This window comes from Lipotes vexillifer, unplaced genomic scaffold (assembly GCF_000442215.2).
Source record: "Lipotes vexillifer unplaced genomic scaffold, Lipotes_vexillifer_v1.1 scaffold408, whole genome shotgun sequence".
Classification (NCBI taxonomy): domain Eukaryota; kingdom Metazoa; phylum Chordata; class Mammalia; order Artiodactyla; family Lipotidae; genus Lipotes; species Lipotes vexillifer.
In genome coordinates, this window is record NW_006787469.1 from 419,335 (window position 1) to 445,600 (window position 26,266).

Here is a 26,266-nt window from a genome sequence, read left to right on the forward strand (position 1 = left end):
AGCATATATAAAGCAAATATTAAAAAAAAATTCAGGGACTTCCCTGGTGGCCCAGTGGTTAAGAATCTGCCTTCCAATGCAGGGGATGTGGGTTCGATCCCTGGTAGGGGAACTAAGATCCCACGTGCCGTGGGGCAACTAAGTCTGCGTGCTGCAACTACTGAGCCCATGTGCCACAACTAGAGAGCCTGCATGCTGCAACTACAGAGCCCACATGCCACAGCTACAGAGCCCATGTGCTCTGAAGCTCACGTGCTGCAACTACTGAGCCTGCAGACGCTCTGGAGCCCACGTGCCACAACTAGAGAGAAGCCCATGCACCACAACAAAGAGCCTGGCTGCTGCAACAGAAGATCCTGCATGCCACAACTAAGACCTGACGCAGCCAAAATAAATAAATAAATATTTTTTAAAAGTTCAATAGCTGTTTATGTTTTTAAAAAAATTCCTAGAACCCCTTCCGTTCCCATTTCGTGAACAATTTAGTCCTCAAGTCCTTACGTGGAGCAGAGCAAGGCAGGCAACCACGTCAGGGTGAAGAGCCTGAGAAGAATAAGGAGGGTGTCCCCGCAGAGGGAAGGCCTGGTGTGAGAGTGGGGTGAGGAGGGGACGACACGGGTGGCAGCCCAGCACAGAAAGTCAGAGTCTGGCGGGCTGAGCAGAGCATCCCCACGGAGGCAGCCCAGTGCAGGGCATGGGAGCCCGGGGAAGGTGAGCAGGCTGCCCATGTGTGGGGGCAGCCTGCCATGAGAAGTCAGAGGCCCGACAAGGAGAGAAAGGCATCCCCACAGAGGGACTGGCAGCGGAACAAGATTTCTAAGTTGGTGTGAGGAGGTGGCCCAGCAAAAGAATACCAAAACCAAGAGGGGTATGGAAGGTACCTGCACAGTGAGGGGTGGGGACAGGCAGCCCTGCACGGAGCGCTGGAATGCAGGCACAGTGAGCATGGCTTCCTGTGGTGAGAGGCACAGCCAGGTGAGGTGGGCATCCACATAAGAGAGGACAGCAATGACGAGACTAATTACACATGGGGGTGGAGGGACCGATCAAAGAAGCATTTCCACCTTTGAATAAAGGAATTACAAATCTGGAAAGGGAGAAATCCAGAATGAACCCTGCTGTGTTGGACTGCAGTTGGAAGTACTGGTGTGAACATATATTAGCTCTGCCCACTCAGAAGGACTAGGAGTTGCAGCATCTCAAAAGCAATGAGCATACCTAGCACTTAGATCTTGGCTTCCAAAAACTTTTCTCCAGTAAAAAGGACCAGATTACATATAGAATGGAGAAACAACAAGGTCCTACTGTCTAGCACAGGGAACTATATTCAATATCCTGAGATAAACCAAACTGGAAAGGAATATTAAAAAAAGAATGTATATATATGTATAGCTGAATCACTTTGCTGTACAGCAGAAATTAACACAACATTGTAAATCAACTATACTTCAATTAAAAAAAAAAAAAAGAAGAACCAGGGCTCCTGGGAGAAATGGCTGATTCAAAGACCGAGGCAGGGAAAGCAGATGAACCTCGAACATCTCCTGTCAGAAAGCAAGGAAGTGCTCAAAGAATGATGGTGACATGCCAAAATGTCATAGGAACACACCTGAAGTGGATTCCATTGGCTAAATCTGGAATAACTGGAGCATCAAAATAAAAAATAGTAGTAACAGAAGGTGACTCATTCAATAAAATAAGAAACCATGAGTCTATGCCAACATAAATAAATTAATAAATAAATTGAAAGTCAGATGAGGATAGGACACACACATGGTTTCACAGGACCGCACCCACAAAAAACACTTGTTGATTACAAAAGGAAAACAGTAATTTCAGAGTGAAGAAGCCTGGCAGATATGACCTTAAGTGAGGAAATTAAAAACCATGAGTAATGGGACATATCAAAATTGTGCACCACTTAATGGTATCAAGTTCATGACAGTCAAGAGAGACCAAGGAGCCTTCCAGACTGGAGAACACTAGAGAGACACCCTAACCAAAGGCAACCCTTAACTCTCAAATGGACAATTACTGGGAGAATTAGTGAAACTTAAATGGGTTCTAAGGATCAGATGGTAGTAATACGTCAAAGTTAATTTCCTGATTTGGATGGTCGTGTTGTAACTATACAGGAGAACATTCTTGTTTGAAAGAAAAACACCCTAAAATAATCAGGGGATAAGGGTCATTAGGTTGGCAATTTACTCTCAAATGGTTCAAGTAAAAAAGTTCTTTAGGGACTTCCCTGGTGGCGCAGTGGTTAAGAATCCGCCTGCCAATGCAGGGGACATGGGTTCGAACCCTAGTCGGGGAAGATCCCACATACCACGGAGCAACTAAGCCCATGCGCCACAACTGCTGAGACCGCGCTCAAGAGCCTGCGAGCCACAACTACTGAACCCTCATGCCACAACTACTGAAGTGCGCACGCCTAGAGCCCATGCTCCGAGACAAGAGAAGCCACCCCAGTGAGAAGCCCGTGCACTGAGACAAAGAGTAGCCCCCGTTTGCCGCAACTAGAGAAAGCCCGCGCACAGCAACGAAGACCCAATGCAGCCATATATATACTAACAAACGTAAGGTAGATAGCCAGTGGGAAGCAGCCGCATGGCACAGGGAAACTGGCTCGGTTCTTTGTGGCTGTCTGGAGGGGTGGGATAGGGAGGGTGGGAGGGAGGGAGACAAAGAGGGAAGAGATATGGGAACATATATATATGTATAACTGACTCACTCTGTTATAAAGCAGAAACTAACACACCATTGTAAAGCAATTATACCCCAATAAAGATGTTAAAAAAATAAAAAAATAAATTAAAAAAAAAAAGTTCTTTATACTGTATTTGCAACTTTTTCAAAAGTTTGTTTCAAAATTAAAAAATAAAAACTCTTAGAAAACTAAGATAAAAAAGAGAATTCCCTTAACCTGCTAAGGCAGTGCTTCTCAAAGCTGCTGCACAGACTGGAGCCAGTTCTCAGTTACTGATGTGTGATGAGACAGGTACAGAAACCTTTACAACAATATGACAGATTTTATATCTTTTGAATCTAAGAAAGAAGAATTTAGGCTTATAATTAAGATGTCTTTTTCTTTTTTTTCTAGTAATTCATCTTTATTTTATCAAAGTATTTGCCATGGATTGGAAATTTTTTAAAAAACCGGTCCTTCCTCACAGATAGTTTGAGAAGTGTGTGATAGAGTATCTATTAACAACAAATGCTACTGCAAACACCATAGTAAAATGTTGAAGCTTTCCCCTGTGAACACAACTAAATACTGGGGCTTCCCTGGTGGCGCAGTGGTTGGGAGTCTGCCTGCCAATGCAGAGGACACGGATTCGAGCCCTGGTCTGGGAGGATCCCACATGCCGCGGAGCAACTAAGCCCGTGAGCCACAACTACTGAGCTTGCGTGTCTGGAGCCTGTGCTCTGCAATGGGAGAGGCCGCGACAGTGAGAGGCCCACGCACCGCGATGAAGAGTGGCCCCCACTCGCCGCAACTGGAGAAAGCCCTCGCACGGAAACAAAGACCCAACACAGCCAAAAATTAACTAATTAATTAATTAAAATTTAAAAAAACAAAAACAAAAAAAAACAAAATACTGTTACCACTCTTATTTCATATGGTACTAGAGGTCCTAGTCAGTGTAGAAAGGCAAGGAAAAAAAGGTGTAAGAATTAAAAAAACAAACACACAAAAATACTCCTGTTATGTGCAGAATGAGTACAAAGAAAATACAAAATAATTATTTTCAGAGTCCCAACTACCCTCTTCCAACAACCTCCTGCTTCGTACCCATCCCTGTATATTAAGATAAAGACCAAAGCAAAAATACGATAGTGTCTTTGTCTCACTTCAATATCACTTTAGACCCTGTAACCATTGGGCTTTTACGTGTGCTTTGGGCAGGGCCCTGTACATTTCAGATTTCAACTTAATCTGTCATCTAATTCATAAACTTTAATGAAAAGTAAGAGGCTACCCCTTTTCTTGGATTTAGGTAGCTATCAAGTTCAGGCTTATAGTTCTAAACTGGAACTACAAGTTCTTTAAAGGCCTTGTATCTTTCATATTTCCCCATGGCAACCTGAATAGTATAGGCATCCGGCAAGTACTCAATAAATTCCTGTAGAATTGGTTTCAAAGCAGAAACCACTTTCTGCTTTGGAATCGTATACATAGAATATATGAGCCGAAGATAGAGAAAGATAGACAGACTGGCAGGTAATATAAATACTAAATGAATAAAGAAAGCAAACATTTTTAAAAATAAAAAGTCTGCTGTAATGCCATCAGAGGGTAGTAATGGGAATAAGTTCAGAGTGACTATTCAGGGTCTCGGCTTCCAAGGCTGGCTCTATACTATGTGAGCTCATGGCTCCTTTACTAGGAAATAAGAGAAATGTCCACCTGTATTTGTAATGATCTGAGAAAGTCCAGACCAACTTTAAGAAACATGTAACCCAAAGGACCTAAAAGACTTTTTGCTGGTTTAGAATTATTTCTTACCAAGCATCCTTCCTCTCCACAAGGGTTCACTCATGAAGGTATCCAAAGAGCCCTGAGATTTAAGTCTGATCCTGTCGCTGGGTATATGACCCAAGCTGTACCACCCTGCGTGAATTCTCAGGATTTCAGGTACTATGCCAATCAAAGAACCTATGATCATAGGTCTCCTCCATGTACAGGATTCTGTCCCATTCTTCTCTTCCAGTCCTAGAAAAGGTTCCCAGTTCCAACCCTGCCCCAACCGGCTGTGCAACTTTGGGAACATCCCTTAACTTCTTCCAGACTTCATTTCATCTTCTGTGCAATGAAGACATCAGGACTACATCTGAGGTCTCCTCTAGTTACTCCCCCTACCCGCCCCCCACACCCAAAAAGCACATTAAGATAAAAATAAATTAAAATATGAGAAACTGTGGCACTACTGCATCCACTCATGGTCTGCCTTCAGATTACTGTTTTACACAGAAATATATATCCACAGAGTTTTACAGAGGAATCTCCAACTGGCTCCTAGCAAACGGTATTTTCATCATTGTTTCCAGGCTGCCAATTACGATGGAACATTTGGGAAAAGACTCAGCAGAATCAGTGACTGGCACATCTACTGAGTCAGCCATTAGCCATGCCCTGGTCAGAGAAGAGACCAGCTCTTGATCTTTCATGTCCCTCTCCTTGTCAAGATTTAAATAAGCTTCCCCCACAAAAGAACCCAACAGTTTCTACTTAATAGCAAGACTCAGCCTAATGGAATAAGACAGATGGAACCAAACACCAAGTATCAGTGCCTGATGAGGAAGCAGCAAGTAGACCCTGCTCCATGTCTGACATCTCCCCTTGTCCCTGACTATCACCACCACTGGAACAGAAAGTACCCCGAAAAGGAGACTGGATGACCTGGGAATCAGTCCCAGCCCTGCTGGACCTGGCACCACAGACCCAACCCTATTCCATGTCACTTTCCCCCTCACTCACCATGCTTTAGACACACTGGCCCCCTTGACACCACCAAGCCCTTCACTCAGGGCTCTAGCCCATGCCACTCCCTCAACCTGAAACACTCTTCCCCTTGCTACGCCATTCTTCACACAACTGGCTCCTGTATCCCCTCCAGGTTCAGCTTAAAATGTCACCTCCTCAGGGAAGCTTTCCTGACCACACTATGCAGATGGGTTGCCTACACCACCCAGTGTTCTTTGCCATCACTGTATCTATTTATCTTTTTATTAGCCTTTATCACAACTGTAAGTAGTGCTTGTTTTCTGACTCACCCCCACAAGAGTATAACTGTGCCTGTGAGGGCAAGACTGCCTTTTCTATTTATTGGTACCTATTTGGCATCTAATACCAGTAGCTGGCACATAGTAAGTATTCATTATATGTTTGTTGAATGAATCAGCGACCGTCAGGAGAGCTTCCCAGGCTTCAGTTTGGTCTCAGACCTCCAGGACCACAGTGGCTCACCTTGTACATAGGGCCCCATCTCTGGGTGCTCCCTGACCCGCAGATTATAGGTCTTTTTTTGATCAGACTGTTTCAGCAGATCCCGCACTCGTTCATTATAAATTTCCAGGAAGCTAGAGACATGTAGAAAAAGGCATATAATTAGATCTTGAAAAAATGTGGGGAAAACACTAAGCCAAGAATCAGAAGGTCCTAGTTCTAGTTCTACCTCTGACAGTCTAAGACCTTGGTCACACCAGGTATCCCCCTTGAGTCTCGTTCTGCATATGTACAATAGGGTTTTGAGCATTGGCTGTCATTACTCCACAGTTTCAGGTTTACAGTGTCAGTGCTGATTCAAGTTTAGCCTTCAAGAGGCTATTTCAGCCATGGGTTTAGGCTGCCACCAGCCTGTGCCTCGATCAGGCCCCCATAGCATAGTCTACAAGCATGTTACTTGAAGTGGTTTTCAAATGTGATCTTTGAGCTCTATTATTCACTGAAGGCATCTCAAGGGCCATGCTGAGCAACAAGGGAAGCTAAGTGAGAAGGGTCTGCTCCCCACCCCTAATTTAAGTAGCAGAATTCTCATTTTACCTGTCTTATACACTGGGATTCTGTTTAAGATATGCTGTCTTATTGGTATCTACTGGCATTTTATACCTTTTTAAAATAATAACACAGCTACAATTCTTATTAAAATCAGTAAATATTTTGTTAAATAAGAAAGCAGACTTCTCACAGAAAGGTCTTCCTCACTGGAACACAGATGCTTGCCTGTGGAGCCAGCAGTCAGAAAAAAAGGCTCCAGTTCAAAGCTGCTCTCTGCACACTCTTCTTATAAAATTTTTCTCCTTAATCTTCTCATATTTGGTCACAGGAACTCCAGATATCTCTTAGAATAGTGGTTCCCAGATTTCATGGACAACAGAACACCTAACATATATGTATATGTTTATACACATAGAGGTTTGCAAATCTTTACTTTATAAACTTAAAAAAAATGTAAAAACTGTTCACAATCATTTAATTTTAAAACTATATAGTTGAGCTTCCCTGGTGGCACAGCGGTTAAGAATCCGCCTGCCAATGCAGGGGACACGGGTTCAAGCCCTGGTCCGGAAAGATCCCACATGCCACGGAGCAACTACTGAGCCTGTGCTCTAGAGCCCGCGAGCCACAACTACTGAAGCCTGCGCACCTAGAGCCTGTGCTCTGCAACAAGAGAAGCCACTGCAATGAGAAGCTCGTGCACCGCAATGAAGAGTAGCCCCCGTTTGCCACAACTAGAGAAAGACCGCACACAGCAACAAAGACCCAACGCAGCCAAAAATAAATAAATAAATAAATTTATAAAAAACAAAACAAAAAAAACCCAGACAGTTATTCTTTTTAGGGTAATGAAAATGTTATGTAATTAGATAGTGATGATGGTTGAACAACCTTGTAAATATCAAAAAAAAAAAAAATCATTGAAATACATTCTTTAAAAGTGTGAATTTTATGGTATGTGAATTATGTCTCATGTTTTTAAACAAGGACATTGAACACCAAAAACAAAAACAAAAAAGAATACAGAGAATTAAGGGCAATTGGTAACCTTCCGCCAACATTTACAGTTCAGACTGGTTAAAACGTCACGTTGGGGTAGCCAACTGGCTCCTAGCAAACGGTATTTTCATCATTGTTTCCAGGCTGCCAATTACGATGGAACATTTGGGAAAAGACTCAGCAGAATCAGTGACTGGCACATCTACTGAGTCAGCCATTAGCCATGCCCTGGTCAGAGAAGAGACCAGCTCTTGATCTTTCATGTCCCTCTCCTTGTCAAGATTTAAATAAGCTAGTCTAGGAACTAGACTAGGAACTAGAGTTTGGGAACTACTGAGCTGGAGAACAACCCAGAAGGGGGCTGGAACAGAAATCCCAAAAGCTAGTATGAAACTGTACAGAAGATAAAGGAAAGGAAACCAGCTAGCCAGGGGAAGCTGGTCCACAGGAGATGCCAGCTTGTTAAGCCTGAGGATAGGAACTAAGTTTTCTACAACCTAAAACCTAAGTAAGTTTTTCATCTTGTACTGCAAGATATTTCTGCTGTGGCTTTTCTCCATTCCTCTGGGAGACTATGGAAGCAGAGAGGACAGCTCTGGAATGGCAACAGAAACACTTCAGGCCGCAGAGCCTGACAGGTTCTTACCTTACTTTTATTCTGCAGGAGGAAGGCAGTGGGGCACAGTTTTCCTCCCTGACAAAGAGACCCTGCACAAACCAGAGGGTTGGAGTTTCACTGAAGGGAGTGTACAAAGAAGATCTACTTTGAGGGGATCCAGTCAAAAGAGAGTCTATACCTCACATATCCGTGGTGTCAGCCCAACAGAGGCCTGGAGAACAGAAGAGAAGAGAGCATTACTGTTCACTCACGGTGATGCTCTCCCCCCAACACCCAGGGCCCACCCTCAGCAGGGATGGGCTCCTCGTGCTAGCCTCTTCACTTCAGGCAGTTTCCCCGACGGTATGTGGAAGACTCTATTTGCCAGTGCTCTCAGGAGACTCTCATGGGAGGAATGTACCAGATGAGAGGCAGATCACCACCGTAAGAAGGAAGAGAGAAGAAGCTAGCAAACCCAGGTACATACTTTCATGCAGAGAAGGTTCCATCCTTCTTGGATGAATTCACTTTACCATGGTGGTCCCTCCCAGAACCCTATCTCCTAACCCTGCACACACAGGAGGACTAGAGTACATGGGTGTTCAAAACACACATTTAGAGAGAAGCGGCTTCTTTTTTCATCTTGGATCCAGTGCTAACTTATACTCAGGTTAAGGGCTTTACACCCCTGGGTTATTGGGAATTTTCTTCTTTTACTTTAAAATCTATAAAATCAGGCTAAACATGGACGTAGTAAGCAATGATCTGGGCCCAGGCAGCAGGGATAATCTTTCAAGAGGAACAATGTCCTAGAGAATGTCCCTGGGTGGTGTTATTTGTCACCTGCCCTACCAGTTCATCTCACCAGGGTACTTCTAAGCCTAAAACAAAGAGGTATTCTTAAGGAACTCTACCCTCCCAATTTTCCATGATAAAGGAAGGCTCTCATAAGTCCTACACACTTTTGAAAGCTCCCATCCCAGTAGCTGGTTCTCCTGCTTCTTTCTGAACACTCAGATCGAACACACACATAGCCCCATATCCACATGGCCTTAGCCAGCACTTAACACTCAGTCTGGGACTTGTCTACACCAAAGATGTTAAAAAGCTACAGGTGATGAACTTGGAAATGATATGAGAAGTTCAGAAGGACTGACAAGGTCTGTGTCATCAAAGGGAATTGTAAAATTCTAAGATTCTTCAGGGTGTAATAAAGAGGGGCTAATTATTCAAAGTTTACCTTTCAATTAAAGTGCTGAGAAACATTCTTTTTTTTAACTATTTTATAAAAAGTTATATAGTTGATTAACAATATTGTGTGAGTTCCAGGTATACAGCAGTTATAGATATACATGTATCCATTCTTTTTCAAATTCTTTTCCCATTTAGGTCATTACATAATACTGAGCAGAGTTCCCTGTGCTATACAGTAGGTCCTTGTTGGTTATCCATTTTAAATATAGCACTGTGTACATGTCAATCCCAAACTCCCTAACTATCCCTCACCCCACCCTTCCCCCCCCCGTAACCATAAATTTGTTCTCTAAGTCTGTGAGTCTGAAGAAACGCATTCTTAATATAGAATAGGACCCATTAAATCTTACTGAAGTTGACTGACTATGAAACTCACATCCTCTCTCAGTGGCAAGGACAATGCAAGATTCAGGCTTCCTGTGGCTTTAGAAAGATACTGTATTCCAATCCCAATACTCACTGGGGTGCCCAGCATGGTGTATGTCTTCCCAGAGCCTGTCTGCCCATAGGCAAAAAGGCATATGTTGTAGCCTTTGGCAGCTCCAGACAGTACTTCAGTCCCCAAATCCTGGAACACCTATAACAATAAAAATAGAGAGCATGTCACTCTGGTCCTTCTTCCCACAGCAGCTTTTAAATTATTTTTTAACCTAAAATAATATGTTTCAAACATCCATGACTATAAATTCCCCACTGTTTTATGAGAATCAATTCAGTTTCAAAAAAAGATTGCTGACTGCCACCGCTTCTGAGCAGAAGATGGCTGTGCCTCGCACATAGGCTGATCTTGGCAAATCTGCCAGGGATGTCTTCACCAAGGGCTATGGATTTGGCTTAATAAAACTTGATTTGAAAACAAAATCTGAGAATGGACTGGAATTTACAAGCTAGGTTCAGCCAACACCGAGACCACCAAAGTGACGGGCAGTCTGGAAAGCAAGTACAGATGGACCAAATATGCTCTAACGTTTACGCAGAAATGGAACACTGACAACACACTACGCACGGAGACTACCGTGGAAGATCAGCTTGCACGTGGCCTGAAGCTGACCTTCGATTCATCCTTCTCACCAAACACTGGGGAAAAAAAATGCTAAAATCAAGACAGGGTACAAGGGGGAACATATCAACCTGGGTTGTGATGTCGATTTCAACATTGCCGGGCCTTCCATCTGGGGTGCTCTGGTGCTGGGTTATGAAGGCTGGCTGGCTGGCTACCAGGTGAATTTTGAGACCGCAAAGCCTTGAGTGACCCAGAGCAACTCTGCAGATGGCTACAAGACGGATGAGTTCCAGCTTCACACTAACGTAAATGATGGGACAGAGTCTGGCGGCTCCATTTATCAGAAAGTGAACAAGTTGGAGACTGCTGTTAATCTGGCCTGAACAGCAGGAAACAGTAACACTCACTTCGGAATAACAGCCAAGTACCAGATCGACCCTGACGCCTGCTTCTTGGTTAAAGTGAATAGCTCCAGCCTGATAGGGTTAGGATATACTCAGACCCTAAAGCCAGGTATCAAACTGACACGGTCAGTTCTGCTGCATGGCAAGAATGTCAACGCTGCTGGCCACAAGCTTGGTCTAGGACTGGAGTTTCAAGCATAAATGAATACTGTACAATCATTTAATTTTAAACTATTTTGCAGCATAGCTACCTTCAGAATTTAGTGTACCTTTTAATGTTATATGTCTGGGATGAAAGTATCACTAAATATCATGTTAGACTTCCAGGTTAAAGATGATTCAGCTTTAGGGTGTTACCCTTGCAGAGGTACAGAAGAAACCCAATTTCAAAAAAGGTCCTTTCAGCTGTAGACTTGAGGGGGAGCCTGCTGGCCCCTCTAGAGATGTCAGGTTTCTTTTTTACCTAGAAATGGCTGCAAGTGGAAGTTGATAATTTGCAGGCACTTTGTAATTTGTAAATTCGTATTGAGTAAATGAATGAAATTGTGACTTCCTGAGAATTGAACCTTGGTTTCCTACCCTGATTGAGGAGAGGCTCTTTGATGGTGTATACAAACTGATCTGAAAGGGACTTTTTTAGGCAGGGACTTTTTCCACCCCAATCTATCACCTCTTTTACACGAAAAAGTAGTCTGCGGGGCGTGGTTGCTGTTTCTTTTGTGCCATTTTGGGGTGGAGAAGGCGGATGTGATGAAGCCAATAATTCAGGACTTAATTGTGTTTTTTCTCATGTTGTGTTTTTTTGCCCTTGCACCAGAGTATGAAATAGCTTTTAAGAGCTCCAGCTGCAAGCTGGGAAGAGTCTCTGTAACTGTAATCACATGGGGACAACACTCAGAATCTAAACTGAACTTCTGTTGTATTTTCGCCACTCAGTTTATTTTTTAGCAGTTTAATGGGTACGTTTTAGAGTCTTCCATTTTGTATGGAATTAGTTCCTCCCCTTCAAATGCTATAATTAACATCACTTAAAAATAAAATTTGAATGAAATACTGAAACCTTAAAAAAAAAAGAAGATTGCTAAGGAAAATTCATTCATTCAGTCAGTCAAATATTTTTCAAAGTGCTTACTATATGCCGGGCACAAGGCTAGACATTAAAGACACAAAATTGATATATATGGTCCCTAACCTTAAGGCAAAAAGAGTCTGGGAGAAAGGCAAAGACACGCAAGCAAATTAGTAAAGAAAAACCATGTACATTCTTTTTCCTTCCCATTACCAAAAAAAAAAAAAAGTTTAATATGGTTAATCAGGTAAAGCTACAATGAAATACTGCCCAGTAACAATTCACACAAACTCAGGGTCTCAAGACACCACAATGAGAATCAGTTAAGCCCAGAAGTTAGGGAGGAGTTTTCCCTGTGGGGCCCTTTTCTACATGCTGCCTCTTCAGACTGATCCTAACAGCTGACTGCTTCCACTGTCACTCATCTCTGTAGTGGTCAGCTTTAATGAATCAGAAACAGCCAGAGGTCCTCCTATAAAAACCCCTGTACTTTGTGTAGTGTCTGAAAGTCCTGTTGGACTCTGTCAGGCAGACCCCAGGCTCAGGACAGCTCAGCCTGGCTTATGGGGAAGGCATAGCTTCCAGTTGAACCAGTCCTCAGCAGACTGCCACATGGACATTTGCATACACAGATGGTATGGTGGGCATTTACCCTTTGTATTGCTGCTACTCAGCATCCAAATACTCTTCCTATCTGAGGGGGGAACCTGATTGTGTCAGTCTTGGCTGGAAGCAGGGCCCAACCCCCCCCGACGGAAGCCAAATAGTCCAGGAAACCCTCTCCACCTCCTGGTGGCTAGAACACGAACATGTGAAATGAGGCCTGCCAACTAGGTGCTTGCACTTGAATTTTCAAAGAATGACACAAAAACAAAGGAATAAATTCTCCTTGTTGGCATCGAGAGTCCATCAGTACTACATCCTGAACATACAAGTGCCAAGTGTGGTGCTCAAATCAGACTATTCTGTGATATGGCTTTGCCTGGCTTCCCTGCTACCTAGGGCTCCATGGTTTCCTGCTCATTTTTCTACTTTCCCTTAAATTCTGTGAATCTCCTGATACGGTTCCAAATTGGTTCCAAATTGGAATACTGTTCTTATGGTTCATAGCTGTGGGACCATACAAATTTGTATGGTCCCACAAAATTTTACTTAAAATTTGTAAGCCTCAGTTTCTTTCCCAGTAAAGTGGATATTTTGTAACTGTATCACAGGTTTGTTGTGAAGATTAAGTGAGATAACACACGTAACTAGGGACCACGGGAACGAAGATAGCAGTTGCTGACCTAAGAGTCTACTACCTTATTGTGTTTTAGTAGCTATAGTTATGCTTCTTGACCAATGAACTATTTATGTTTTGTTTGTTTTTTTTTAGTGCTTCTAATATTCAGGCATAGGGCCAAAATAACCCAGGGAGTGGTGAAAGATTTGGACCTTGGACCATTCCCACCCCCTTCCCCAATCTCCCTCCCAGCTCTGTACTCGCCATTCATTCACCTCTATATTAGCAAAACTGAAAATTGGGCAGAGTTCTCTTTGCCTCCTAACATCTGTCTTGGTAAAATTCCCAGGGACTGAAGGAAGGAGAGGTTATTTCTCTTCACCAGACCACTTGAGTTGGCTGCCACCCATTTACTAGTTGGAAATGTTCCCCAAAATTCAACCTTTCTTTCTAGTGCTCCAGTAGAAAGTGGAAACAGAGGTGCAGACAGAGCAAGGCCACATCTAGTGAAAGTGTTATTTCTTCCCACCACTCACACAGCAGAGCAGAATGAGCTCAGTGAATTGTAAAGGAAGAGAACAGAATGTTACTCCGCCCATGTCTTTATCCAAATTCAAATAATCACCTGGAGGTTTTATGAAAAACATCTTTGAAGATACCATTTTCACTCAACAGTAAAAGATGTGAACAAGCAAAACTAGTAGCCTCCGAACGTGGAACTGGTAGAAAGTTAAGATTCCATTCTTCAAGAACTGTGAGGCTTAGCTCATCATAAATTCTAGGAAAAACCAGAGCCCTAAATAGAGCACAACAGAGCCAGATGACACCGTGGTTCACTCTGACTGTGGTACTATAATGAAGCAGATGGAAACAGCTCAATATGAATACCAAGAACAGTTTGAAGGCTAAAATAAATCACCAAAAGGCAATCTAAAGCTAGAGGGTCCAGTTCAGGAGGAGAGATGAGCAGGGTAACTTTATTTTTTCTGGAATATAAATAGAAGAAAGCATTCAACAGACAGGTTAATTTTATGTGACACAGCACTTCCAGTCTTTTTAAGGATGCGCTAGATAGGGGATAGTCCACTGGATGCTTCTGTACTGGGACTCACAACACCTGAAGCCCAATCCAAAATCCCTAGCAATACTCATTTCCTAAGGGCAACTGAATCTAGGAAACAGAATTTTTGATGTTCAACATCATGTCATTAGGGTTGCAAATTAAAACAAGGAGATACCACCACACACCTGTTAGAATGGCCAAAATCCAACACACTGGCAACACCAAATGCTGACAAGGATATGGAGCAATACGAAATCTCATTCATTGTTGATGGGAATGCAGAATGGTACAGACACTTTGGAAGACATTTTGCCAGTTTTTTGTTTTTTTGTGTTTTTATTTATAAAATAAAAATATTATTCTTTTAACATCTTTATTGGAGTAAAATTGCTTTCCAGTGGTGTGTTAGTTTCTGCTTTATAACAAAGTGAATCAGTTATACATATACATATGTTCCCGTATCTCTTCCCTCTTGCGTCTCCCTCCCTCCCACCCTCCCTATCCCACCCCTCTAGGTGGTCACAAAGCACCGAGCTGATCTCCCTGTGCTATGTGGCTGCTTCCCACTAGCTATCTATTATACATTTGGTAGTGTATATGTCCATGCCACTCTCTCACTTCATCTCGGCTTACCCTTCCCCCTCCTCCCCATGTCCTCAAGTCCATTCTCTACATCTGCGTCTTTACTCCTGTCCTGCACCTAGGTTCTTTAGAACCATTTTTTTTTTAGATTCCATATATATGTGTTAGCATACAGCATTTGTTTTTCTCTTTCTGACTTACTTTACTCTGTATGACAGACTCTAGGTCCATCCACCTCACTACAAATAACTCAATTTCACTACAAATAACTCTTTTTATGGCTGAGTAATATTCCATTTAAACATATCATTCTTAACATACAATGTGGCAAGCATGCTCCTTGGTATTTACCCAAAGGGGCTGAAAACATATCCACACAAAAAGCTGCACACAGATGTTTACAGAAGCTTTATTCATAATTGCCAAAACTTGGAAGCAACCAAGGTGTCCTTCAATAGGTGAATGTGTAAACTGTGGTACATCCAGACGACAGGATATTACTCAGTGCTAAAAAGAAATGAGCTATCATGCCATGAAAAAACATGGAGGAGGGCTTCCCTGGTGGCGCAGTGCTTGAGAGTCCGCCTGCCGATGCAGGAGACGCGGGTTCGTGCCCCGTTTCGGGAAGATCCCACATGCCGCGGAGCGGCTGGGCCCGTGAGCCATGGCCACTGAGCCTGCGCGTCCGGAGCCTGTGCTCCGCAAATGGGAGAGGCCACAACAGTGAGAGGCCCACATAACGCAAGAAAAAAAAAAAAAAAAAAAACATGGAGGAAACTTAAATGCACATTGCTAAGTGAAAGAAACCAATCTGAAAAGGCTATTTACTGTATGATTCCAACTATATGAATTTCTGAAAAATGTAAAACTATGGAGACAGTAAAAACGTCAGTGACTGGGAGAAGTTTGGGGAGGGACAGATGACAGGTGGAGCGCACACGATTTTTAGGGCACTGAAACTACTCTCTATGATACTATAATGGTGTACACATGTCACTATACATTTGTCAAACCCAAGAATGAACAAAACCAGAAATGAACCCTCATATAAACTATGGACATTAGATGATATATCAGTCAATGTAGGTTCACCACCTGCCACAAATGTACCACAATAGTGTGAAATGTTGATAGTCTGGGGGCAGGCGGTATATGGGATCTCTCTGCACTTTGTGCTCAATTTTTCTGTAAACCTAAAACTGCCCTAACAAATAAAGTCTTTTTTTTAAAAAGAAGATCCACAAGATAAATCTCAAGGAATGGACTTCCCTGATATCAGTGACATTTAGCAGACATACCCTTCTCAAAAGCAGTTAGAATCAACTATGTCTCTGGAGATTTCACGATGACCGTTTAAGGTCCAAGAATAATGGTTGCACTGTATTTTCCTAAAGGAGCTTTTCACTGATAAATTTTTTGTTTGTTTGTTCGCTTGTTTTTGGTAGCTCTGTAGTTCTTTCTATTATATACTATGTTCTCTGAGCCCCAAGTAGACTCATAACAACAACAACAACAAAAAAAAAACTACGATTTCCATTTAGGATGAAAAAGGGTTCAAAATGATGAAATAAATATTGATTTCAAATACAGGTATCAGAAATTGTTGGAACTTCCCTGGTGGTCCAGTGGGTAAGACTCCATGCTCTCAATGCAGGGGCCTCAAGTTAGATCCCTGGTCAGGGAACTAGATCCCACAAGCATGCCACGTGCCACAAGTAAAAAAGATCCCGCATACCGCAACGAAGATCCCGCATACTGCAATTAAGACCTGAAGCAGCCTAAATAAATAACTACTGAAAAAAATTATTGATAAGTGAGAAGTAAGAGGGACATTTCAAGGAGGGGAAAATGTTAGTTAAAAATAAATCTATAGAAGTATGAGATTAGATCACTCCCTAACACCATACACAAAAATAAGCTCAAAATGGATTAAAGACCTAAATGTAAGGCCAGAAACTATCAAACTCTTAGAGGAAAACATAGGCAGAACACTCTACGACATAAATCACAGCAAGATCCTTTTTGACCCACCTCCTAGAGAAATGGAAATAAAAACAAAAATAAACAACTGGGACCTAATGAAACTTAAAAGCTTCTGCACAGCAAAGGAAACCATAAACAAGACCAAAAGACAACCCTCAGAATGGGAGAAAATATTTGCAAATGAAGCAACTGACAAAGGATTAATCGCCAAAATTTACAAGCAGCTCATGAAGCTCAATAACAAAAGAACAAACAACCCAATCCAAAAATGGGCAGAAGACCTAAATAGACATTTCTCCAAAGGAGATATACAGACTGCCAACAAACACATGAAAGAACGCTCAACATCATTAATCATTAGAGAAATGCAAGTCAAAACTACAATGAGATATCATCTCACACCAGTCAGAATGGCCATCATCAAAAAATCTAGAAACAATAAATGCTGGAGAGGGTGTGGAGAAAAGGGAACACTCTTGCACTGCTGGTGGGAATGTGAATTGGTTCAGCCACTATGGAGAACAGTATGGAGGTTCCTTAAAAAACTACAAATAGAACTACCATATGACCCAGCAATCCCACTACTAGGTATATACCCTGAGGAAACCAGAATTCAGAAAGAGTCATGTACCAAAATGTTCATTGCAGCTCTATTTACAATAGCCCGGAGATGGAAACAACCTAAGTGCCCGTCGTCGGATGAATGGATAAAGAAGATGTGGCACATATATACAATGGAATATTACTCAGCCATAAAAAGAAACGAAATTGAGCTATTTGTAATGAGGTGGATAGATCTAGAGTCTGTCATACAGAGTGAAGTAAGTCAGAAAGAGAAGGACAAATACCGTATGCTAACACATATATATGGAATTTAAGAAAAAAAAATGTTATGAAGAACCTAGGGGTAAAACAGGAATAAAGACAGAGACCTACTGGAGAACAGACTTGAGGATATGGGGAGGGGGAAGGGTGAGGTGTGTTAGGGCGAGAGAGAGACATGGACATATATATACTAACAAACGTAAGGTAGATAGCCAGTGGGAAGCAGCCGCATGGCACAGGGAAACCGGCTCGGTTCTTTGTGGCTGTCTGGAGGGGTGGGATAGGGAGGGTGGGAGGGAGGGAGACAAAGAGGGAAGAGATATGGGAACATATATATATGTATAACTGACTCACTCTGTTATAAAGCAGAAACTAACACATATACTCCAATAAAGATGTAAAATAATAATAATAATAAATCTAAAAACCGTGTGTTAGTAGGCATCTTTAAACTGGAAAATAATTCTAGACAACTCTGGAAACTATTCAAACATATGTTTTCACTAACACTGTTAGCTGCTAGGAAAACCTCAAGTAGCCCAGAGTTGTACTTACTTTTACTTCTCATCACACAGAGACCATGAGGTAGCTGGTACTATTTGTGGATCTACTGACCCATCCTATCTCCAAACTTGTGGCAGCAGTACAGAAAACTAGGGTTCAGGGCCTATTATTTGAAGAGAGTATTCATGTACAAAATATAACAATGGGGCCTGGAGTTGGGGAAAGGGCTTAGAATAATTTGCCTTCCTCTAAATAGCTACAGTTATAGTTTAATGGTTAAGAACACAGGCTTCGCAACTTAATAGATTCGAAATCTGGTTCCTGGGGCAAGTAACCTTCCCTCAGTTTCCTCACCTGTGAAATGGAGATTAAAAAGCACCTAAAACTCACAGGGTTTTTGAGAGGATTAACTGTGTAAATACATGTAAAACTTTAAGAACAATGGCACAAAGTAAGCACTTTACTGAGCTAGTTTTTGTTGTTATTGTTAGTACACTTCATTTTTTTCCATTTTTTGGTATAAGGAGTACTCAAAAGAGTTAACATTCTGGCTGGTACTCCCATGTACTTTAAAAGAACCATGGACTTTTGGAAAACAGATATCCCAATATAGACACCATAGTTAATATTCCCCATCTTCACACAGATGCCTTTTAAAAAACTTCTACCGGGCTTCCCTGGTGGCGCAGTGGTTGAGAGTCCGCCTGCCGATGCAGGGGACACGGGTTCATGCCCCGGTCCGGGAGGATCCCACATGCCGCGGAGCGGCTAGGCCCGTAAGCCATGGCCGCTGAGCCTGCGCGTCCAGAGCCTGTGCTCCGCAACGGGAGAGGCCACAACAGTGACAGGCCCGTGTACGCAAAAAGAAACAGAAACAAAAAAACAAACAAAAAAAACTTCTACTTCCATCTTATTAAATATTCATTTCTAAAAAATCTTCAGAAACCATTAACGTAAAAAAAAATTTAAACCCTTTCTTCATGTCTTATCGGTTTTGCTAGGGTCTAAGGATCATTCTTTCCCTTCTATAAGTATGAAAATCATGTAACTGAAAGAGAGGTTACCTAGCCAATAAAATACATGAAGTTCTTAATACTTTCCCACAGAAAGGCTTCATACTTAATACTTAATACTTTCCCACAGAAAGGCTTCATACATTTCTCTTTTTTCCCAGGCTTTTTAAGAAGTTGAGGTATAACTGACATATTAGTTTCAGGTATATAACATAATGATTCAACATTTCTATATACCACAAAATGATCACCACAGGGCTTCCATGGTGGTGCAGTGGTTAAGAATCCGCCTGCCAATGCAGGGGACACGGGTTCGAGTCCTGGTCCAGGAAGATCCCACATGCCACGGAGCAACTAAGCCCATGCGCCACAACTACTAAGTCTGCGCTCTGGAGCCCGCGAGCCACAACTACTGAGCCCGCGTGCCTATAGCCCGTGCTCCACAACAAAAGAAGCCACAGCAATGAGAAGCCCGCACACCTCAACCAAGAGTAGCCACCACTTGCTGCAACTAGAGAAAGCCCGCACACAGCAACAAAGACCCAACTCAGCCAAAAATAAATAAATAAATAAATAAATAAATTTATTTTTAAGAAAAACGATCACCACTATAAATTGAGTTAACATCCATCACCGTACAGTTACAAATTTTTTCTCCTCCTGTGATCTTGCACAATCCACCCACCTAACTACTTTCAAATATGCAATACAGTATTATTAACTATAGTCACCATACTGTACATCATATCCCCATGACTTATTCATTTTATAGCTGTAAATTTGTACCTTTTGACCCATACATTTCTATTATAAAATGAAATTGCTATTATAAACTATGATTTTCACACAGAAAAGAAATTCTTCACCAGTTTTTGTTAATTTACCTAAGAAATATTTATGAGAAAACATTTAAATTCTATGATATATTCCATTTAAATGGATTTTAAACATCACGTATCTCTCTTGGTCTATAACTCCACTGTTAAAAGGACTGTACTAGAAGACTTTTTTTTCCCCTTTTAGTAACACTGCTATTTAATGCAGTAATAGATGTCATCTCTATTGACAAGGATCAGTATTTGAGTATTCACCATGAGAAGTATTCCTATAATGTTTTATTACATAAATAAATATATTTAAAATAGAAAAAAAACCCAGAAAATGCTGATAAAAATACTCCCACCATTTAGAGATAACCATTGTTAACATTTTGGTATACAGCTTACTCTTTCAGACTTTTGTTCTATTCCTAGATAATATCTAATGTCCCTTTTAGGTCTTAAATTCTGATGTAAATATAGTAATTAGGAATACTTGAATACAATGAAGATGCTAACTAAACCCAATTGTTTTTATTTTTTATTTTACTATACTTATTTATGATACTCATAAGTACAGTTTTCCCTATATTTATAATTAGACAACTTAATATTTTCATTTAAAATTCTATTTAATTTCTCAGTAGGAAAGCATGCTATAGCCCCACCCATCAGGTATCCAAGTCTATCTAAGCCACAGCCCAGGCTCCACTGTCCACCTGGCTATAGCTTACCCAAAGAGCAAACAAGGTATCTAGGAAGGGAAAGAAAGCCTCAACTGTGCCAGCTTTGCCAAAACAACCCCACAAAGTTATCAGGAAATGCTGCCCACTCTTCATAAATGTCAGGCCAGTCCCTCAACGCCACTGCAGGTCACTGATCTTTGGGTCTCTGCCCAGTATAAACGTTCACAGTCCATTTCCACTGTAAGCCCAGCTAGGGGTTAATCAACATCATTTGGGTCCTGCCCCTCGTTTTTTGTAGCAGATTTTTCCAGAGAAAACAGGCAACGGCCTATATCTGACTTTGACAGATGAAACTAGATTTCCTACTTGGTTTCTCCACTTTACACTGTGAACTACAGAGAGATTTATTTCCCATATTTATTCATATCATATATGTATATCCATGCAGTGTATACCATGGAAATTGCTGCTTAAACAGTTTCCAAGGAACAGGAGGAGAAAGAAACTACAAGAGAAATTTTGAAATGCAGGTAAAGATAAACAAGGCCAACTGGAACCTATGCCATACCCAATGAGGAGAAGAATCATTATTCTGAAAGAAACCAGTCTTTCTTTTTCTAATTTTTAATTAATTTTTAATTTTTTTAACATCTTTATTGGAGTATAATTGTTTAACAATGGTGTGTTAGTTTCTGCTTTATAACAAAGTGAATCAGTTATACATATACATATGTTCCCATATCTCTTCCCTCTTCTGACTCCCTCCCACCGTCCCTATCCCACCCTTCTACGTGGTCACAAAGCACCGAGCTGATCTCCCTGTGCTATGTGGCTGCTTCCCACCAGCTATCTATTTTACATTTGGTAGTGTATATATGTCCATGCCACTCTCTCACTTTGTCCCAGCTTATCCTTCCCCCTCCCCATATCCTCAAGTCCATTCTCTAGTAGGTCTGTGTCTTTATTCCCATCTTACCCCTAGGTTCTTCATGACTTTTTTTTCCCCTTAGATTCTATATATATGTGTTAGCACACGGTATTTGTTTTTCTCTTTCTGACTTACTTCACTCTGTATGACAGACTCTAGGTCCATCCACCTCACTACAAATAACTCAATTTCGTTTCTTTTTATGGCAGAGTAATATTCCATCGTATATATGTGTCACATCTTCTTGATCCATTCATCTGTTGATGGACACTTAGGTTGCTTCCACGTCCTGGCTATTATAAATAGAGCTGCAATGAACATATTGGTACATGCCTTTTTTTTTTTTCTTTTTTACATCTTTATTGGAGTATAATTGCTTTACAATGGTGTGTTAGTTTCTGGTTTATAACAAAGTGAATCAGTTATACATATTCATATGTTCCCATAACTCTTCCCTCTTGCGTCTCCCTCCCTCCCACCCTTCCTATCCCACCCCTCCAGACAGTCACAAAGCACCCAGCTGATCTCCCTGTGCTATACAGCTGCTTCCCACTAGCTATCTACCTTACGTTTGGTAGTGTATATATGTCCATGCCTCTCTCTCGCTTTGTTACAGCTTACCTTTCCCCCTCCCCATATCCTCAAGTCCATTCTCTAGTAGGTCTGTGTCTTTATTCCCGTCTTACCCCTAGGTTCTTCATGACCACTGATACAATATCAGAATTCTGATACAATATCAGAATTCTGATACAATATCAGAATTCTGATACAATATCAGAATTCTGATACAATATCAGAATTCTGATACAATATCAGGATATACGACAATCTTGATTTTATACATGAGAAAACTCAGGGCTCCGGGGTCTGGCCAAGGTCATATAGCTAGTACGTACTGGAGTAAGACTTGGAACCCAGGCCTTTGTGGTTTCCTTAACTTGGAATATGTAGGTCTTGGACCAAATGCGCTCTAAGCATCCTGCCAGCCCAGATCTTCTCTGTGCTGGGAAATTAAGAATCTGGGATGGTCTTAGTCAGTTCGGGCTGCTACAACAGATTACCATAGACTGGGTGGCTTATGAGCAACAGAAATTTTTTTTTAACATCTTTATTGGAGTATAATTGTTTAACAATGGTGTGTTAGTTTCTGCTTTATAACAAAGTGAATCAGTTATACATATACATATGTTCCCATATCTCTTCCCTCTTCTGACTCCCTCCCACCGTCCCTATCCCACCCTTCTACGTGGTCACAAAGCACCGAGCTGATCTCCCTGTGCTATGTGGCTGCTTCCCACCAGCTATCTATTTTACATTTGGTAGTGTATATATGTCCATGCCACTCTCTCACTTTGTCCCAGCTTATCCTTCCCCCTCCCCATATCCTCAAGTCCATTCTCTAGTAGGTCTGTGTCTTTATTCCCATCTTACCCCTAGGTTCTTCATGACTTTTTTTTCCCCTTAGATTCTATATATATGTGTTAGCACACGGTATTTGTTTTTCTCTTTCTGACTTACTTCACTCTGTATGACAGACTCTAGGTCCATCCACCTCACTACAAATAACTCAATTTCGTTTCTTTTTATGGCAGAGTAATATTCCATCGGATATATGTGTCACATCTTCTTGATCCATTCATCTGTTGATGGACACTTAGGTTGCTTCCACGTCCTGGCTATTATAAATAGAGCTGCAATGAACATATTGGTACATGCCTTTTTTTTTTTTCTTTTTTACATCTTTATTGGAGTATAATTGCTTTACAATGGTGTGTTAGTTTCTGGTTTATAACAAAGTGAATCAGTTATACATATTCATATGTTCCCATAACTCTTCCCTCTTGCGTCTCCCTCCCTCCCACCCTTCCTATCCCACCCCTCCAGACAGTCACAAAGCACCCAGCTGATCTCCCTGTGCTATACAGCTGCTTCCCACTAGCTATCTACCTTACGTTTGGTAGTGTATATATGTCCATGCCTCTCTCTCGCTTTGTTACAGCTTACCTTTCCCCCTCCCCATATCCTCAAGTCCATTCTCTAGTAGGTCTGTGTCTTTATTCCTGTCTTACCCCTAGATTCTTCATGACATTTTTTTTCTTAAATTCCATATATATGTGTTAGCATATGGTGTTTGTCTTTCTCTTTCTGACTTACTTCACTCTGTTTGACAGACTCTAGGTCTATCCACCTCATTACAAATAGCTCAATTTCGTTTCTTTTTATGGCTGAGTAATATTCCATTGTATATATGTGCCACATCTTCTTTATTCATTCATCCGATGATGGACACTTAGGTTGTTTCCATCTCCGGGCTATTGTAAATAGAGCTGCAATGAACATTTTGGTACATGACTCTTTGAATTATGGTTTTCTCAAGGTATATGCGCAGTAGTGGGATTGCTGGGTTGTATGGTAGTTCTATTTGTAGTTCTTTAAGGAACCTCCATACTGTTCTCCATAGTGGCTGTATCAATTTACATTCCCACCAACAGTGCAAGAGTGTTCCCTTTTCTCCACACCCTCTCCAGCATTTACTGTTTCTAGATTTTTTGATGATGGCCATTCTGACTGGTGTGAGATGATATCTCATTGTAGTTTTGATTTGCATTTCTCTAATGATTAATGATGTTGAGCATTCTTTCATGTGTTTGTTGGCAGTCTGTATATCTTCTTTGGAGAAATGTCTATTTAGGTCTTCTGCCCATTTTTGGATTGGGTTGTTTATTTTTTTGGTATTGAGCTGCATGAGCTGCCTGTAAATTTTAGAGATTAATCCTTTGTCAGTTGATTCATTTGCAAATATTTTCTCCCATTCTGAGGGCTGTCTTTTGGTCTTGTTTATGGTTTCCTTTGCTGTGCAAAAGCTTTGAAGTTTCATTAGGTCCCATTTGTTTATTTTTGTTTTTATCTCCATTACTCTAGGAGATGGGTCAAGAAGGATCTTGCTGTGATTTATGTCATAGAGTGTTCTGCCTATGTTTTCCTCTAAGAGTTTGATAGTTTCTGGCCTTACATTTAGGTCTTTAATCCATTTTGAGCTTATTTTTGTGTATGGTGTTAGGGAGTGATCTAATCTCATACTTTTACATGTACCTATCCAATTTTCCCAGCACCACTTATTGAAGAGGCTGTCCTTTCTCCACTGTATATTCCTGCCACCTTTATCAAAGATAAGGTGACCATATGTGCATGGGTTTATCTCTGGGCTTTCTATCCTATTCCATTGATCTATCTTTCTGTTTTTGTGCCAGTACCATACTGTCTTGATTAGCATCGGCAGGCGGACTCCCAACCACTGTGCCACCGGGGAAGCCCATCTCCACTGTATATTTATACAATTTTTAAAGGTTACATTCCATTTACAGTTATTACAAAATATTGGCTATATTTCCCATGTTGTACCATACATCCTTGTAGCTTACCTTACACCCAATAGTTTGTACCTCCCATCCCCCCACCCCAATATGCCCCCCCACCCCCATAACCACTAATTTGTTCTCTATATCTGTGAGTCTGCTTTTTTTATTATATTGAAAGAAACCAGTTTTGAGACTGGCAGGTCCCAGAACTGGATTTCTCTTCACCTCGGCAGCAATTCCTAACAGGGCCCTAGCATTGCATGGTCTCTGTGGGCGATCTGAAAGACACTTGAAATACTGTCTCGATCTACAATGATCACAGAGTTAGTAAAAAGTTCAATACTTTTACATAGTAGAAAAAGAATGAAGGGTAGACATAATATTATATTTCGAGAAGGAAAAAAGACTGTGGGCTGGGGTAGAAAATTCTTCATAGCATAGGTGGCACTAAACCTGTGTCTTAAGCTTGCTTTCAGATAAGTCCCTTCTTCGAATAATGCCCCCCGGATAAAGGCCTTCTCTCTTAAGTGAGGGTGACCTCATGACTGCACTACCACAAAATCTAAAATGTATCCTTGTCATTTCAATCCTTCAAGAAGTCAGAATTCTGGGTGAAACAACAGAACAACTAGGTCACTTTACTCTCCCTGAAAAACCTTCAGACCTCCACTTGCCATCTCTTAATACCTGGCTGTCAACTGTGGAAAGTTCATCCCAAGGACTAAAGATCTCCCATCTTAGGAGTAACAAACATCCAGGCAAGTAACCCCAGAAACAGCCAAACAAATCTCTCTGCCTCATCGCTTCACTGAAGTTATTTTATTACTCTTATTTGAACAAGGAAGTATGGGTACAAAAAGGACAGACATCAGCAGCTAACTGTTCTTAGCCTCAATGAGAGAGGCCCAACTATAGTGGCAGTGATCCATTCCCACGATGCAACCCTTTAGTGGTATGAAAATATCACTCCCTAAAATGAAAATTACTCTGTGGCTGGATATCACAGGGTCTTCCTAGGATCTTCTGCTTGGGATTGATAGACTAGCCCTCTTCTCACAACCCCCCGAAAGCTAAAGGATCCATGAGCTCCCACCTATAGAGGGAAGAGGAGACAGAAGGGCTGCAATTTTCTTAACCATGACATAGACCTGAAGAATCTCCTCAAGTGTCCCCACTTAAAAGTTTCTCTGGATAGACTCTGGGAGGGCTCACGCCAAAGAGTACTTCCCAAAACTTCTGCTGCCAGTGTCCTTGTCCCCACGGTGAGCCACAGCCACCTTCCGCCTCTGCAGGAGACCCTCCAACACTAGCAGAATGTTTCTGCCGTGATTCAGCCGAGTGGATGAAAGGCTCTTGCTGCTCCAGCCAGGAATCAGGACTCTGCCTCTGAGGTGGGAGAGCCAACTTCAGAACACTCGTCAAGAAGAGACCTCCCAGCCCCACATAATATCAAA

General features: G+C 41.6%; 1 protein-coding gene and 1 pseudogene across 1 annotated transcript in view; one reads left to right on the forward strand and one right to left on the reverse strand.

Annotated features, from left to right (window-relative positions):
• STARD9 (StAR related lipid transfer domain containing 9) overlaps positions 1-26,266 on the reverse strand; it is a 137,047-nt gene that overhangs the window by 56,175 nt on the left and 54,606 nt on the right. The window contains exons 4-7 of the mRNA XM_007460123.1: positions 9,814-9,930; positions 8,299-8,331; positions 8,148-8,209; positions 5,972-6,084 (exon numbers count right to left, since the gene is read on the reverse strand). Coding sequence (XP_007460185.1) covers positions 5,972-6,084; positions 8,148-8,209; positions 8,299-8,331; positions 9,814-9,930 — 325 coding nt within the window. The remainder of the gene's footprint in view (positions 1-5,971; positions 6,085-8,147; positions 8,210-8,298; positions 8,332-9,813; positions 9,931-26,266) is intronic.
• Positions 10,113-10,961, forward strand: LOC103085810 (voltage-dependent anion-selective channel protein 1 pseudogene; annotated as a pseudogene).